This window comes from Meleagris gallopavo, chromosome 2, assembly GCF_905368555.1.
Source record: "Meleagris gallopavo chromosome 2, MGAL_WU_HG_1.1, whole genome shotgun sequence".
Classification (NCBI taxonomy): domain Eukaryota; kingdom Metazoa; phylum Chordata; class Aves; order Galliformes; family Phasianidae; genus Meleagris; species Meleagris gallopavo.
The window spans coordinates 21875775-21893346 of NC_139405.1; the positions used below are offsets into that span (position 1 = coordinate 21875775).

Below are 17572 nucleotides of genomic sequence, written 5' to 3' on the forward strand. Positions count from 1 at the left end.
TTTGTAATATGTGCCGTGCCTGTGATGTCTTCCCATGGAAACAGGCTATTTTGTGTTACTGAGTACTGGCATTTTGCTGTGTGTGTGTATAAACTGAAACACTAACACAGCCTTAAGCATTGCTTCTATATGAATAACAAGACAAAGTAATGTCACTGGTCACATTTGAAGGATTGAGGGATTGCTGTAAAATGCTTGCAGACGCATGAATGAAATAAACTGGTAAGATAGAAAGCTAACATCAATATTAGTATTTGAACCTTTCTTTGCCATGGAACCTAAGTGTCTGTTTTTACAAAAGAAAAAAGCATGCAACAAAATCAAGAAGTACAGCTCTAAAGGATTCTCTCTGTCAATTCTTGGCTACTTTAATTAGCTTGCCTCTGCCCTTACTGGATGGGAGACAGATCTTAGGTCTGACACTTGACAAGGAGGGTTGGGCCATCACTTCCCACCAGATGTCAGAGACCTTTTCCCAGGAACTGCTGGCTAAGAGAAGCTCCTCATAATGAGAAGATCTGAGACAACCAGCTACAGTCAACAGTTTTCCTTTCTTCAAGGTTTTAAGCTCCTAGCTGTTAGTTAGGGCTGAAGGGATTTGACAGCTGCTTTGGGAAATAGCAAGCAATGTACTTTTTATTGCTGATTCTCATTAACTTATTAACTTTTCTTCTTGTGTAATGTTATCCAAGCAGGGCTGTTTAACAGGGAAGGGACAGATGGCTGAGTGGAACTGAGCATTGGGGTGTGCCCAGCTGTTGCTGCTAACACCGGGCTAGCCAGGCTGGGGAAAGAAATATTTTCTTGTTTTTGCAGAGCTGCAGGTTAGTTTGTTTTCCTTCAGTATTACTGCTGAGGCAATTTATGCAATGAACTTTCAGCTGAGCTTAATTCTCAGTTTATAATCTCAAGAGCTCAACAAGCCTTGTATGTCAGGGACACTGAGCATTGTGTCTGTGTGGATTGGTTTAGGAGTGGGCATTGAAAAGTAACTGAATGATTCGTAAGCTCTTGGGACTGATCAAACTGCTGGATTGATTTGAATACATCTGAAAATGCGTTTGATACCCACTTGGAAAGTAAAATACCTGTCAATCACTGTAAGTCTAATGACAGAAAGCAGACAAATGAAAGCAGGAAAAAAAACTGCTTGAAAGGCAGACACTGGCTAACGGAAAATTATCTTAATGGAAAACTAGTGTCTAAAATATCATCACTGAAAACAAACTATGCATATTTAACTATTATCTGACCATATCATTGCCTTTCTCAGCAATACAATCTCTATGTCTGTTTCAGATCTCCAGTGGGGTTGTCTCAATGTTAAGAGGGAGGAAAAGTCCCCAAATGGCAGCAAGCCATAGGGAGTTTGGGGAAACAGCCTTTGACTCTTGAGAAGGCATGCTGTATTCATTAGGTGTTGGATTATGTGGTATTTTGTATGCTTGTGATTTAGCTAAGTTCCTGCTGTGCCTTGGCCTTAAAATGATTATTAAGGCAGACTTGTCTGCCCAGGAGTGAGGGCAGTATCTTGGTCTACAATAAAAGATGAGTCTACTTGAGTTGTTTGTGTGTCTGATGTGTGTGTGCACACATGTGTACCTCATGTACTAAAGAGGAAAAAAATGAAAAGAAAAAAAAAAACCCACAAAAAAACCCCAGTGAAAATAGTAATTTATAAATATTGCTTCTGGAAAATATGGATTGTGAGGCAGAAAGCATAAACATTCTTTTTTCCCCTCTTTTACTGCAAACAAGTTTCTATAGAGCATTTCAGTTTTGACACATATTAGTTCTCAGACCTAGTATAATCTCACCAAACCTTTGCCCACGCATTCAATATTGTTTGTAACAGAACATTTCCTTTGACAAATAATGAAGTCCTAGCAGTTCTTTAGCAATATATATTTTGATTTTTTTTCTCGTGTGATTCTTTTTTTCTTCTCGTAAGTTAGCGAAGGGGGTTGCTAAATGAGCTGTAATGTGCTGCAGTTGTGAATGTTTATCCAAACTACTGACCGGTGTCAGCGACTTGTTTTTTAATCTTAAATGTGTTCTCTAAGTTTACATTGACAGTCTTTGAGAGTCTCTTTAGGAAAAAAGACATTTTGTGATGCCTCAAAAATTGTTAGGGTAGGTTTGTAGATCGAGTTATGTCAGGTTTTGTCTATTATTTCTGCTGATTATTCTGGTCATATAATTCTGTCTTATTTTCAGTAGTATTTTTGTAAAATCTTTTTTCCTTTTCTCTCAACACTAAAATTGCCTGTAAGCATGAATTAGAATGAGGAGTTTGACATAAAGGAGCGAAGTCTTGAGTTGTGCAGAACTTCTAAATAAATAATAGTGACATGATTAAATGCTAATATTCAAGTCAGTATTTCTGGAGTTTGTAATTAGGCAACAAAGTATGCTGTCACAGAGAAGAGCTTCAGTACTGTTGAAGCTGATGGCGCTCCTGACAGTAAGAGTTACCCCAGATGTTATACTGTCTAGATTGAAAACCTTGTTACCTCTATTCATCTGGATAGCATGGATACTCATTAAGTTATGAATTAGTGCTTCTTCCAAACACTTGCATATTAATGATCTAGCTGTGTGCAGAAGTCTAGTTTTTGAAGAGTAAGCAGGTAATGCTCTGTTAGAGGAACTGAGTTGGCTCCCCACAGAACAACAGCCTCCTGGAGGTGGAAGAGGGCTGTGCACATCTACTTGTTGGTTTCTGGTCTGTGTGTGCTCCATGTGTAGCTGGGGTTTCCTGCCCAGCACTCCTGGCACAAACACTCCCTTACACCCCTACTGCCAACACCTTCCAAGCCTTAGTTTACTTTGAATCTTCAGGTTATTACTAAGAAGTAAGAATATTTGGGAGTGCCTTGGAAGGAATGTGATGTTAGCTGGAGAGGAGCTTGTACCTCTTCAGAAACGGAAACCAAATTCTGCAGTTGCACCCAGTACAAACCTGCTGACATCTGCTGCATTATTGCAGGTGTTCTGTTTTGTGTGGGCCTAAATCCCATGTACTGAAGCCCAGAGTCAAAGCCAAACAACATACAGACTGGATGATTTGCACCAGTCTTTGAAGAGGTATCTGTATTTAGTAGATTGTGCCTTGAAGCTTAAAGTACATAATGGAATCTGCACTCCTGCCTGTCATAAATGTGACCTGTGTACTTATGTACCTTCTTACACAAATTCCCTTTATGTCTTCAAAGTGCAGCTGATGCTAGGAACCCAAGAACTGACTATGGTAATAGATAATGGAAGTGAAATCCATTGCAGGTTTTGGTGGGAAGCATTGTGAGCCTGCTCTTTTGATCCTATATTACATGAGAATTGCAGCTTTAGTTTCTTTAACATCAGTGTCAAAGGTGGTTTTGTTGTCAAGCCTTCTATTTTTTTTTTCCTTCCTCTTGCTTTCTTCTTAAAAAAAAAAAAAAAAAAAAAAAGATTGGATCCAATTTTCATTGGACTAACATCAGCCTGAAGATATTTTCATCAGTTGTTGGCAGATGCTAGATGGGCTGCCTAGTAATAAATGCTTTTTTCATGATTGTTTTCCTCACACTTAAGTCCATTTTCTGTGAGTACTGTGTGAAGTAATGTTAAGCTTTTAATTGTTTATGATATCTGGCACTTCCAGACTCTGTGAATGTTTCTGCATCCATGAAAGAGAATTATTAAGTACCGGAGCAAAATGCTGCCATCCTACTTGCTGTTAATGCTGAGGAAGACCTGCCAAATCTTGTAGTATTTGTGCATGCTATAGAGGTGGAAAGAAATAAGGTTCCAGAGCTAATAATAGCAGCAGCTTTGTGGCTAGGAGCCTCATTATAGTAACTCCATAATGACAGTCTGGTTTGACATGTGATGAAATCCATATTTCTGTCCTCTCCTGTGGGTCTTGGTTAAATTCTCACAAGTCAAAGCTGAAAAGAAACTGGGGTATTTTTGCAGAAGAGTGAAAGATCCTTTCCAATTCTAATGCAAGCAGGTCTTTTTTAGCATTTGACAGAATATGATTTGCTCAACATTCATAATGTGTTTTAAATGAAGCTCCCCCTGATCTCCAAGACTGTCTCATGCAATGCTGTCACAGTGCTTGCATTTACAATCAGCTAACAGCAAGAAAACAGTTGCTAACATTTTACTTCTGTCTCACCCTTCTGTTTGTTATTTTCCTGGGACTGTGCATACGTTCAGGGAAGAGTGTTAAAGGATGTGAATTGCTATTGTTCTGCTGACAGCATTGTTCTAGTGCACTTAGTGGACTACCAGATATTCAGAGATGGTAGTAAGCTGTTCCTTACAGTAGCAGGTAGAGACAGTGGCCTTCTTAATTCCTCATGTGCGCCAGGTGGTCTCCCTCTTGTACTGAAACAGCTTGCTATTTTTAGTGGTTTCATTCAGACCTGGGTAAGCTACAAAGCTGTGTGAAATCTATGTAGTGCTGCAAACCAGTCGATTTGTCAGTCCAGTGTGCAAGTGAGAAGATGCAATGAAAGTAAACATTTGTCTCCAATGGGTGAATGGTCTGCTCAGATCTTTAAGGTTTGCATCTTTGAGTCTCTATTATATTTTCTTCTGATGTTTGCCTTTCTGGTATTTCCTGTCACCTTCATTGGAAATGTTTCCTTGGTAGTAGGGCAGCAGATCTGGATTTGGCTTATGTCATTATTTAGGGTTGCCTAGGGATAACTAAGGAAGCCATAATTTGTATGTGACAATTCTTACAAATACCTTTGCAGCTTCCAACCATTTTTCCTGAGCAAATTACTAGTTTTGTGTAGTTGCTAGCTCTAAGTGTCTTTCTCTGCCTAGTATTTGCCTGCTCTATTACTCTATCTACGCAGACTTTTTGCATTCAGAATGTCTACTGTATTCAGGGGAAGAACCATGAACTTGTCTTCTTTATGCAACTCCTACAACTGTCATTTGTTGCTGTTGTTTTCATATTGAATAAGGCACTGTCTATTATCCAGTCCCCGCCTACTCCTCTTTTCGCTGTGCCATACACCCCTGTCATATTATTCACTTACCTCCTAGTCTTTGTGTAATGGAATTAGGCACTCAAATTATTCTATTTTTATTTGCATGTGCTGAGGTTGCACTGTTGTTTCTTAAGCATGTCATGCTTTCATCTTTTCGCAAGGCAGTGTTCTATTGTAATGACCAACTTAATACAGGTTCTCTGAAATGTCTTCATGAAACAAAGTGAGCAGCCCTGTGCCCATTTCTCCTTTCCTTATTGCTCAGTAAAAGCAACTTGAAGCTCCGCTAGATAGTTCTAGAGAAACATCTGGTCAATGCAAATAATGAGATGAGAATAGTAATAGGTAGCAGTGAGCCAGCAGAGGGAAACAGCTGAAAGACTTATTGCAGGATTATTTGCTTTATTTGATTTTTTGAAAGGGAACCTTGTACTTAAGCAAATCAACTATATATTTTAGCTCTGGGCAAGAAGGAGAATTTAACTACTGACTTTGAAAGTTGTTGGAAGGCCAGAAATAATCCAAATGAATTAGAAGTGTTAAAATTGAGAAGCTTGATGTTACATTGAAAATTTAAAACAATGGTAGATTAACTGTACTACTTCTGCAGAGATTTTTGAACATAAGACCCTAGAATTAGTTTCTAAAAGTAAATGTTCACCACTGTGTGGGATGAAGGAACAGAATTGCCGCTGATGTCAGATAATCTCAGCCTTGAAGCAAAACCCGTAGGAATCTTTTATCAAGATGTGATGATGGATTCTCTGTTGCTATCAAATAGGATGCTTTTCTACAAGATATAATCTAGTTTGTTACAAAACTCTCTTTGGGGAATGTCCTGTCAGAGCAAACTTCTTGCCTGCCTTACACTGGAAGCCACTGCAGTCTTTTCTTCTAGTCTTACCATAAAGAAATTAAGAAAATCTTATTAATGCAAAGTACCCATGCTGAGTTATTTAAATGGCACTTGGGTTTGAGTGCTGAGCCCAGGAAGATCTAAATAATAGAATCATGGAATCATTAAGGTTGGAAAAGACCACGAAGATCATGTAGTCCAACCTGAATTCATCCCCACCATGCTCACTGACCATGTCCCTCAGTCCCACTTCTACGTGTTTCTTGAACACTTCCAGGAATAGTGACTCTGCCACCTCCCCATGCAGCCTGTTCCAATGCATTGCCAATCTTTTTGAGAAGAAATGTTTCCTAATATCCAACCTGAATCTCCTCTGGCGCAACTTGAGGCCATTTCTTCTCATCCTGTCGCTGTTACCTGAAAGAAGAGGCCGACCCCCACCTTGCCACAACCTCTTTTGCAGTAGCAGAGAGCAATGATGTCTCCCACTGATGAGCCTCTGAGCCTCCTCTACTGATAGTTGGTGGGCATGCCACATTTGATAACCAAAGAGATAGTTCAGATATTCATTTACATTCACCTATTTTTTTTTTTTTAATACTTTGGGATAAATATTGACCTTAAACTCTAAAGGCATTGATTCTATGCGTACAGCCTGAGAACTCTTTGAAGATAAAAAGAGACAGAACTTATCCCCCAAACTTACTGAAGAGTTCAGCACATGACTATTTAATACTGAGGAAAGGAAGATATGCTGGATGTAATCCTGTCTTTCTTCCTCAGACACTGCTCATGCACAGGCAGGAATGCAGCTACACAGTATATGCTGTCGTAGATCAATGGCACATATGGGGGCATGGATGTGCTAGTACATATCAGTGCATTTCTCCATTTCTCTAATTGTATTATTCAAAAATAAAATTGTTACAGTGTCATCATAACTGCCTCAGTTATATCTCAGTCAAATGTGTATGAGGTGTTTGCAGTATTCTGTGCCTAACATAGCTATTTTCTGTATTATTATTTATTATTATTATTATTATTTTATTTTGCAAATCTTGGCTAATATCCCCTCAGTACTTTCAGCCTGGAAGGCCTTCCTGTAGAGCTAAAAGATTCAGCATCTTTTTATCAAAGTCTTGAGAATGGAAGTGTGGTGGGTGCACTTGTATGCCTAGTGTTTGTATTTTTTTGTTAGTTCATCTCAGTTCAGGCTCTTTTAACATATTTAGGGTTTTGCATACTTCTAAAATGCTCCCACTATTCTGTGTGCTTTGCTCTTTGCTCTTGCAGATGATGGTGTTATGAGGAAGTGCATAGTTTGTGAAGTTGACCATTTTGCACTGGTTGAAGTTTAATATGCAGCTTGGGAAATTCTGAGGGTATAACCTCTGCACTCTTCCTTCCCGGAAAAAAATTAATGCTTGGAAAGATTGATAAAGAGAAATTAAACTAAAATTGTCTTAGGAGCTTCGGCATATTTGGGGATTTAACCTCAGTTTGTAGCCCTATCAAATTCTACATTAAAACTACTGTGTAGGTCCACACTTCTCTTTCTCGTAGCAAATGAAAACTATTTTCATTTCCTTTGCAGTTGGGCTCGTTGTGGGAGCAGGTATATATATGTCAGCATAACAAACACATTTTCTGCATATCTTGGATGCTTCTAAAGCTTTTAGCACTTAAAAATTGCTTTTTCCCCAAGAATTTTAAGAAAAGTGTCCCTTTAAAGTAGTTATTTGTATTTTTTATGTGTAAGGATTTGTATTTAGCCTTAAGTGAGACTGCAGCAAAAAAAATCCAAAATGCAGTTATAGAAAAGGTCTTTTCAATTAATGCTGATCTTTGCATGGTTATAAAATCTTTGCTCCATAAATATGGAGCTATCTTCAGAAAACATGTTGCTGAGGAGCTTGCCAAAAATGGGACCAGTGACAGCTTTTCCCGGGCTTCCCAAAGACAGGTTGCATTCTGGCAGGTATTTCTCTGGTGTCTTATGAGTTTGGTAAAAGCAGCCAACCCCAGAGTTGGAGGCTGTGTCCCCTAGCAAATGTTCACAGCTTCAATTTGCGCTGCATGAGCACAACTTGTCGCATAAATAGATATGCTGAACAGGACAGGAGATGCGAGGACTGCATTGATGCAGGTGATTGCTGCTGTGTGGTACTGCCTTGTAGCTGGTATAAAGCCTCACGTAGAAAATGGAAATTTGGGGTCTCCTCAGCATGCTAGCGGTTACCCAAGACAAATGCAATATTTTATGTGCTTGCTCCCTCCACATAGGCTCCTGTCTGTGATGCAGCCTGATCTGCAGGAAAGGAGTGGGCATGCTCGGGGCCCTGAGGCAGAGCTCCCCTCAACGAGGAGGCTGGTGGAACAGCCAGCCATGCTTGGAACCAACAGGCCTCGCCTAGGCAGTGTAGAGGAAGCAGCAGTGCCTGTGAGGATGATGAGAACTGCCAACAATACATCTCAGTGTTTGCCTTTTTGTGTTTGCTGGTAAATCTGCTTTTCTTGTACTCCAGCATGGAGCTTGTGCCATGGGCTGTATAGGACACAGTGGGTAGTATGAGTATGAGTTAAGCAGTTATTGCTTGTAACTTCATCCACTGCCTTCTCATCTATACTGGTCAGTAGTGGGGGCAGCTTCTGTCAAATAACACCTTCATTTATGTTAGAAAAGCCAGTACTCAATAGTCAGAGATAATCCAGTGCTTAGAAGACAAAATGCTGAGCAGACTGCATTGAGCAGGACTTGAACTGGACAAGGACTCTATGAAGCAGTCCAGCCTCCAGCTCTTCCAAGCACCATGGTGCTGTTCCTGGTGACTCTGTAATGTGACAATTGCAGCACCCAGATGTACGTCCCTTCTGAGCATTTAGGGAAAACATGAACCAGATCCATAGGTCTGACTGAGATTGCTCACATGCAGAAACATGCTCGTGGGCAAAGAGACAACGGCCCTGCTAACTGCGTGTCTGCCTGCCATGGCACCGTGCAGGTCAAAGATGTCCACAGCAGCACCAAGCAAGCAAGCTCTGGGAGAAGGTGTGCTTGGGGATGCAGAAGTTTGCAAAGACAAACTGACCTGGTTTATAGCTGCCATGCTTTGCTGGAGCTTAGTGCAGCCCAGAGCCAGTCTGGGCCTGCTGCAGGACTGACCCCCGACCCAGCAAGTCTCCACCAGTGCATGCAGGGCAGCCGCTCTTGCCTCGGACTGGCACTCTTCCTTCACTTAAAGTGAGAACTGACAGCATGTGGGAAGCCATGGATCACTGTATCGATACTCCCTTCCCACAAGTGCTATTCTTTCACTACTAAGGATTATGCTTTGTCCACCTTATACTGAGCCTGCTGCAGACTGAGTTTCCTGCAAAAAATACTCATTTTACTTATCTTACATTTAGCTTCCTAATTGCAGCTTGGAAATAAAATATCGTTTGTGCTAATTTTATTCTTTTGCATCTGGGTAATGCTGCCAAGTCTGACAACCTCTTTCTGAAGACACAATGTTAAGATCCTGTTTTTTCCCTGCTTCACAATGACAGAACTGTCAAGAAGCATTGAAGTCAGAAGCAACATGCACTGTGTGTGTGCCAGTGAATCAGTGCTTATTATGTTTGTTTTAATTTAAATCTCTCTGCAGTGGAGGGGTGGGCTTATTTACACATTTACTAGTAATGATTTGAATCAGAAAGTTATTTCTGGAGCATAAGGATTTAGAGTGGGTTTTCCCAAAGGCAACTGAAGACATCAGGTGACTGTTCTGTAGAAGGTGGGGTCTACATCTTTTATGCTCTGCACTGAAACCTCAAAACAAATTGCTTACTGGATCACCTTCAGCATTCCACCAGTAATAATATAAATATAAAAATCAATACTGAAGACCCCTAGGCTGCTCCCTTAGACTGCTTAGCTCACAGGCTCAGGAAGGTTTGATTAAGAGAACAGACTGAAAATTAATGTTCCTTCATGCAAAAAAGTGTATTTTCACATAAAAATGAAAAAATAAAATGAGAAGCTGCTGTAGTCATCAGCCATGGACAGCTTTTCCTCATCTCTCAGAGCTCATTCTTCATTGTCCTTGTACCACTGGGACTAACTTGAGTTTTGCATTGTTTCTAATCTGCACATTGCTTCTAGAAAAGAGTGTGGGAGGGATCGCATGGCAAGAAGCACTTTGCAGATTGCTGCTTGGAGAGTCCAGACTCGTCTCTGCTGTGCTCATCCTATTACTGGCCAACCTTCCTTAAAATATCAGAACTTTTGTGTGATGTATAGCCAGTGAGCTCTGGGATAAGGCTGCTGTAAGATTGGAAGACAGTCTTTGCAACTCTAGAAAATTGATGCTCAACCACAGACTCAGAAAAACAAATATAAGAAATCATTTATGACACAAAACAGAGCAAGTAAGTTCCTGGGATCATTACATTTAGAATGGCACTGCCTTGCTGACTTCTTGGAACTGAAGAGCTTTTTCTTTCTGATGTTGTAAGACAGATGATGTATGCTTTTAAATAATGAACAAAGCCACGTTCACAAAATAAGACACTTGAGAACTGCAGTAATGTTACTATAAATGCGCAGAGGTTATTCATTTGTCAGTAATAATAAAATCTTTTAAATAATTATTTCTCTACAACTCCTCTCCCTTAACAAATGTGCAGTTAATGACAGCGTTGAAATCTCTTTCCCCCTGTAGATTGTATTCCGGAAAATCAGCGATGTGAAACGAGAAGAAGAGGAGAGAATGAAAAGGAAGAATGAAGCTCCCCTGATTTTGCCACCAGATCACCCTGTCCGCCGACTGTTTCAGAGGTTCAGGCAGCAGAAGGAGGCACGGCTCGCAGCTGAGAGAGGCAGAGATCCAGATGACCTGGATGTGGAGAAGGGCAACATCCTAGGCGAGCACTCCTCCGCACGCTCAGTGGTCAAAGCCAGCGTTGTGACCGTACGGGAGAGCCCCGCGACCCCCGTGTCATATCAGTCGGCTTCAACCTCTGGGACTTCTGACCAGGCGAAGCTTCAGGCCCCCACGTCAGAGTACACAGGATGTAAAGCATCAGGGGATTACCCCCGGAGAAAAGGCTGGGCCAAATTCAAAGAGGCTTGTGGGAAAGGTGAAGACTGGAATAAAGTCTCTAAAGCAGAATCTATGGAGACGTTACCAGAGAGAACTAAAGCTTCAGGAGAAGCTACCCTGAAGAAGACAGACTCTTGTGACAGTGGCATTACAAAAAGCGACTTGCGCTTGGATAATGTTGGGGAGACAAGAAGCCCACAGGACCGCAGCCCGGTCCTCACCGAGGTCAAGCATTCCTTTTATCCTATCCCAGAACAGACTCTTCAGGCTACCATGCTAGAAGTGAAACACGAGTTGAAAGAGGACATCAAAGCTTTAAACACAAAAATGACCAATATAGAAAAACAGCTCGCTGAGATACTTAGGATATTGACCTCAAGAAGAAGCTCCCAGTCACCACAGGAGTTGTTTGAAATATCAAGGCCCCAGTCTCCAGAATCAGAAAAAGACATGTTTGGAGCTAGCTGAGATGTTTCTTTATAAAAAACAGTCAATCAATCAAACGAACACCCCCCTAACATTTTAAATTTAATCTTGGAAACGAGTGAGGGACCAATTCACTAAGCATGTTCCCTATGTCTAAAAAGGTACAGTAGCAGGAATTGCAACCTCATGTCAAGATGGCAGCTGGCTCTGAAGTCTTTTTGACAGCAAGGGTACAGTTTATAAAGCTTTTCTTTTCTCCATTGGTGCCCATTCTCCCCACTCCCTCTTTCTCCCTCAGGATGTTGGAATAAGAGCTCCGAAAGCAGCAGCCATGCCATCCCCGTGAGCGCCAGGTGACCTCTTAGGTTTTTGGAGCATGCCTTATGTAGTTAGCTCAGTTTTTGCCTATATGAATAAGGACTGGCCAGGGTGCTTGTGCTTTCAGCATTTTAATTTTTTTTTGCTGCTGCTCTGGTCACTGTCTCAGTCACCTGTACAGCATGTTAAATGCCACAGTATATTTTCATATACGTGTAATAAAGCAAAGAGGAGTAGAATTTGTGCTACTCGATACCAAAGTTACTTTTGGGTAGTCAAGGGACAGTTAAAAAGATGGAAAAAATGTAAAAAACAAACGAAAAAACCCTCAAGTCTGTTAGTAAATGGGTTCATCCACATTTTCCTTCTTTGAGTCAGGATATTGATTTTCAAAATCTTGACTTCTGTCTCAGATATCGTAGAACATTACCTATGTTTTTAATTTCTGCTCGAGGATGGAGGTTTGGGTGTGCCGTGTACCTGCAGAACGTGCAGAACACTTTCTGCCCATTGCGGAATGTGTTGTGTGTTGGTGTCAATAACCACTCTGCAGATTTGCCTCCCTGTGAAAATATACTGTAGCAATTATGTCCTGTTTTTGCTATGAATCTGCTCTTTTAATTCTTGTTAAATTATTATTCAGAAGTTTCTGTTTTGCTAATGTTTGTTGTAGCCAAAGGCTTTCACAGAACTTTCAGAGAGTTTAAATTGTGGCATTTTTCTCTATATCCAGACGTATTGTTGATCTAATCTATCTAGAAAGTAAATGGAGGTAGAAACACAGTGCTTACTGTATACAAGTGCTATTGTAGCAAGGAAACAAGAAGATCTGCTTCTTAAAGAAGGAGATGTTTCCAAAACTTATATTTTCATAACTTTTTTGGAGGAAGATTGAAGCACTTTACCAAAACGACTGTTCATTATTCATTCTTTAGGGTAGCAGAGAAGATTCCATATCTTGGGACATAGGTATAGATCTGCAGTAAATCCTCTCCACTGGTCTGGTACGCTCACTATTTAACAGTAGGTTATTGTCCAGAAGCACGGTGCAACAATTTTGAGGTTTTCATTCTTACTGGCAGTAGGTCCTCACACACTGTGGGAGCAATTCTCATTCTTTTTCTATGGTAGTAAGTTATTTACATAAAAAAAATAAAAAACACATAATTTTTTGGAGGAGATATGAGATTTGGGTTAAGTAAGGAAGAGAGAGGGGAAATGACCAATTAGGAAGGATTTCTGGTGGCCTAATGCTTGCATGGGGCCATGCAGAACTGTGCCATACATCCTTGGGGAAGTGCAAGGCCCACTGGTGAAGCTGCACACACAGTATTGGGGCTGTGCTATGCAAAGCTACGAGCTCAAGCCTTGAAGGCAGTAAGTTTGTTTTATCTGCTCTGAGTGAGGGCAGCACTGCAGTTTGCAGCTGGTTTAGGGTTAGCTTTCAAGGGTCTCGCATGCTGGTTCAGTACAGGAGTGTCCACAGATAATAAATTCTAATCAAGTCTTGAAGGATTCCTGAAATGCATCTGGATCAATTCTGTATGCAACTTTCTACTTCCCCTACAGAAAGAAAAGGCATTACAGAAGTGACTTGCTAGGAAACAGTGAAACAGAGGAAACAGAGGTGCCATTTCCTATATTTATTTCTGGTTCCAAGTTTGGGTTTTTCCGGTGGAAGCTGGTGTCTTTTACCGTTATGTACTGGGGGCATACTGAGGAGAGCTCTTTTTGACCAAAGTCACTGTGTGTTTGGTGCTTTAATCACTATGAATGGCAACAGCTACCTGCAATAGCTATGCCATTTCCATAAGGGATCCATACAACAGCAGTTTCAGTTTGGAACTACTACATGCTTTTCCTCTCCGAACTCCTCAGTCAGTAAATTCATTGGGCAGTGAAATTAGGTAAAAATAAACTACAGGTTTGCAAGTATACATGCATTTGTAATCAGCGCCCCAGAGTTGCAGAGGGGTTTGAGCAGTTCACTTGGTGCCAGTTTTCTAATCCAGGCAAATTACTCATCAGCATTGTGTTTCCTTTGTAACGTGTTTGAAAGGCTGGAAGTCTTGCTGAACTCAGCTGGCAGCCAGCTACCTGCAGTCTGATAAACATGGAAATTAGCTTATCCCAAACAGATAAGAGGGGAAATGTTCTTTGCCCCCCAGGTATGTGCCTAACGTCTCAAGTGTTGCAGTGCAGATGTAGGATTAGATGCACAGTTGCAGGTTACCCAGTCCTCTGTTGCTGAGTCCATGTTAATGCTTCTCAGTGGTATCTTTCATGTGTCCTCAGGGATGTGTTTAAGGTTTTTCTGGTGTTGTTGATTGCCTAATCCTGGAGTCAAGGCAGGGTTAATCCTAGAAGCCCTACAATTATTCGCATCACCACATGTGGTTCCGTGAGTACAGGAGCGTAAGTCCCCATTTCTGAGGGTACTCCAGGTGCAGCCTGAAGTTTAGTTCAGTTTGGAACACAGGTACGTGCTGCATGGCCAGGGCTAGGTGAAGCACAGAGTCCATTTTTAAGGCTTTTATGAGGCCTTTTTAAGAGCCTATAAAGTCAGTTATAATCCACTCGTATAGCTTTCAAAGATTGTAATATACTCTGGAATTACACTTAAAATGTAATGTCACTGAAGATTATGGCCAAATTTGATTCTGTCATGAAATTCCAGAAGAACTGTACTCCTTCCAATGACACCTTCAAGGCATCTGCTCCAGGTCAGCACTGAAGTGGGCAATGTCACTGAGATTTGCACAGCTCTAACAAATCAGACCCATTTTATTATGATTTCATGAACTGGCAGGTACTAAAGGTAGTTGTAAAAGACTGCATCATCCCTTAGTAACCACTATGTGTTGCGAAAGAATCTGAAAAAATACAATATTTAGGATGAGCTTTGGTCTTTGAATTCCCTGAGCTACTTAGCGTTAAATGAGAGAAACCTTGTCTGCTATGGGACTCCTTTGACCCCTAGTTTGGACCTGTAGTGTATTGCCCAGGCTCATCAGATGAAGAGAGGTTCATTTAGGGAGTGGCTGAAAGCAGCTATGTTGCAAATCTGTCTTTCTCCATTGAGCCTTAAACTTGGATGCCTAAGGCTGGGTGGTGTGCATATCCACGGTAATTGTTACTTATTCTTCCATTTTATTTGTGAGCTTTTCCTTTTATTTGTGTTGGGTAAACCTTTTCACTTAAATTACTTTTCATCTTAGAAATGGATGACCTCTGAACATGAGATTCTGCCCCTTAACAAGGAAGCGGTTTACATTCTGTGTTCTGGCAGAGAATGTGCCACTTAACTACCTGCTAAACAACCCGTGTTAATAAACAAGAGATTGTGTCCCATTTTTATCCTATGGTGGAATGAGATTTCAGTCAAAAGCTGGTAGTTCAGAGAAAGAGCCGGGGCTCGGAGTTGTTACAAAGGGAGCTTGTAGAAGTTCATATTTAACCAGAATACCAATATGCAGCACAGGATTTAAAAAGCAAAATCCAACCCTCATCCCTTCCGTGTTCAGCTACATTGACTTCTGTCTGGTATTACCTGTATACTTTTACAAACACCATTCTTGCTTTAAATCTCTTTCACAGTGCTGCTCTGAATCCCAGCGAACACCCTGTTTAGCAGCTTCGAAGGTGATGTTCTGCTTCTACAGTACTTCACTTTAATGAACTGAACAAGATATTTACTGTGAATATCTGGTGATATTTTTTCAATCACAGTCTGTGAAAGAATTTACTACGATTTGTCTTTGCTATGTAAACAGCAATGTGTATGACTACGCTTGTGCAGTTGCGTGTACATACACATGTATATATAGTATCTGTGTGTAGACAATAGATAATATGGATTGCATTTTTGTTATGTAAAAGCACATCCTTCATTTAATGATTACAGTTCGAGAAGGGAACTGAAATCTTCCCGTTAGCTACCCACTGAATGTGCTAGCTAGTATCTTGTTTGTTAAATGTTGAACTTTCAGGCCATATCTTCTGGTTTCTCTAGCAGGTCTCAGCTTTGTACAGTTAGTTTGGCTGATATTGTGACTGACAGATCTGGCAGGTGCTGTTAGTCAGGAACCAGAAATGTATGTGAAATTCGAAAAATGCTGTATCATAGCTGGTGGGAAAATAGCTCGTAAGCCACTGTTTCTTGCTTGCTTACAGTACCTCTGAAGCCAAGGTGCCCTGGTATTGCCTCTCCTGGCTTTTCCTGCAGGAGAGACTGTGAAATAGGCAGGTTTCTTTTTCCTGGCACTGGGGCTGTCTCAAGGTGCTGAGCCTGTCCTTCTTCACACACGACACTTGGTCACTGCACTTCTGCTTTCTCAGCCTGGTCTTAGGTGGTGAAGAGCATCTACTTAATTCTTCCTTTCTCCGTAGTCTCCTGTGTGTGTATTGGCAATAACAATGTCTGTGTTTCAGCCGCATTTCTGATTAATTAAGACAAACCTTTTAGAGAGAGACCCGGGCAGGGGAAGCTCCAGAAATGTGAGGTGTAGTACAGTAGATTACTGTATCCTCTAATCTGACATATTTTGACCACATTGTTGTGGCAAGCATTGATTCAACTAAATAAAAATAATGCTTTTTGCAATAAGAGATAGCCAACGTTTAGCCTTAAGACCCTTTCATAAGTGAAACATTTCAAACTGTGATTCCATTCTCTTTCCTTCTTCACGTTCTGTAGTATTTACAATGTTGCCTAAAGATAAAGCACTTTGATTAGCTTTCTAAATCTAATCGAAATCACTTGTTGGTAATCACGCTTATTTCTCCACTTAATGCCTTCTTATTAGGATAATAAATTACTCCAATAGTCTTCTCCCTTTCCAAAACAGAGACATAATTATTGTCTGAACACTTCTGTGTTACTGGGGATCCAAGCCCGACCTATCACGAAAGTGTTTGTTTCGAAGAGTTTTTTTACAGTGCAGCAATGCTACTGTGAATTTACCTGCAGCTGTAATTTGTTCCGATTGTTGATGTCGTGTAAACATATTTGATGTGTAATCCTAGAACATCTCCATAACTGGATTTAAATGCCTGATGTCAGCAAAGCAGTTTGAGGTTTTCACTCGCTGTTCTGAAAGGCGGATGTCTTTTTCCTTTCCTCCCACTGAACGTGTGACCACTGACATAGAAAAAGAATCCTTTTAGCTGTAGATGAGAGACATTCAATAATCTTGTATCAGGATGAACTGCTATATAAAGAAATATGAAGTTTTCTAATGAATGTGTTAGATTATTGTACTTACATACAATCAATATTTGTACATCTGTTGGAAACCTGTCCGCGTTTCGGTATTTAGCCACCACTGCATGGACACTTTATTGATATGCAGTTAATGCAGTCGCTTTGGAGCTTTTAAATGTATTTCACTTGGTTTTATCCTTTCCAAAATCCACCAAATATTCCTGTTTCTTTTTCTTTGCATTTGTCACTTTGTTCAATGAAGCATGGTCAGACAAAGAGAACGAGTAGATACTATTTTTGTGGTCAGCAAAGCAGCTGCCAGTAGATAGACAGTGTGTGTGCACATACACACTGTTTTGGAATGTTTCAGTTACAAATGCAGCCACCTACATTAATGATATCCCTGTTAAACATTTTTAAACAAGCACAAATAATATTTGTAAAAAAAAAGTTTAATTTTATTTATTATAGTAATAAACTATTTTATACATTATAATTGCTTTGGTGTGCTTTTTAATGGGTTGAATATGTACTTTAAGAGTAACAAGGAGATTTTAAGTTACTCTCTAGAATTTTGGCTTGCCATTTTGTTGCTGCTGTTCTGTACCCAGAGCGCTGTTGATAGAAAAGTTTGATATTACCATTTCACTTGTGAACAGCTCAGGTTGTTTCCTCAGACTTCTGCCTTCTGTGT

The 17572-nt window shown here is 40.5% G+C and overlaps 1 protein-coding gene across 1 annotated transcript in view; it reads left to right on the forward strand.

Annotated features, from left to right (window-relative positions):
• KCNH1 (potassium voltage-gated channel subfamily H member 1) overlaps positions 1-17351 on the forward strand; it is a 180833-nt gene extending 163482 nt beyond the window's left edge. The window contains exon 11 of the mRNA XM_085219311.1: positions 10551-17351. Coding sequence (XP_085075437.1) covers positions 10551-11399 — 849 coding nt within the window. The 3' untranslated portion in view covers positions 11400-17351. The remainder of the gene's footprint in view (positions 1-10550) is intronic.
• Positions 17352-17572: the final 221 nt, after the last annotated feature.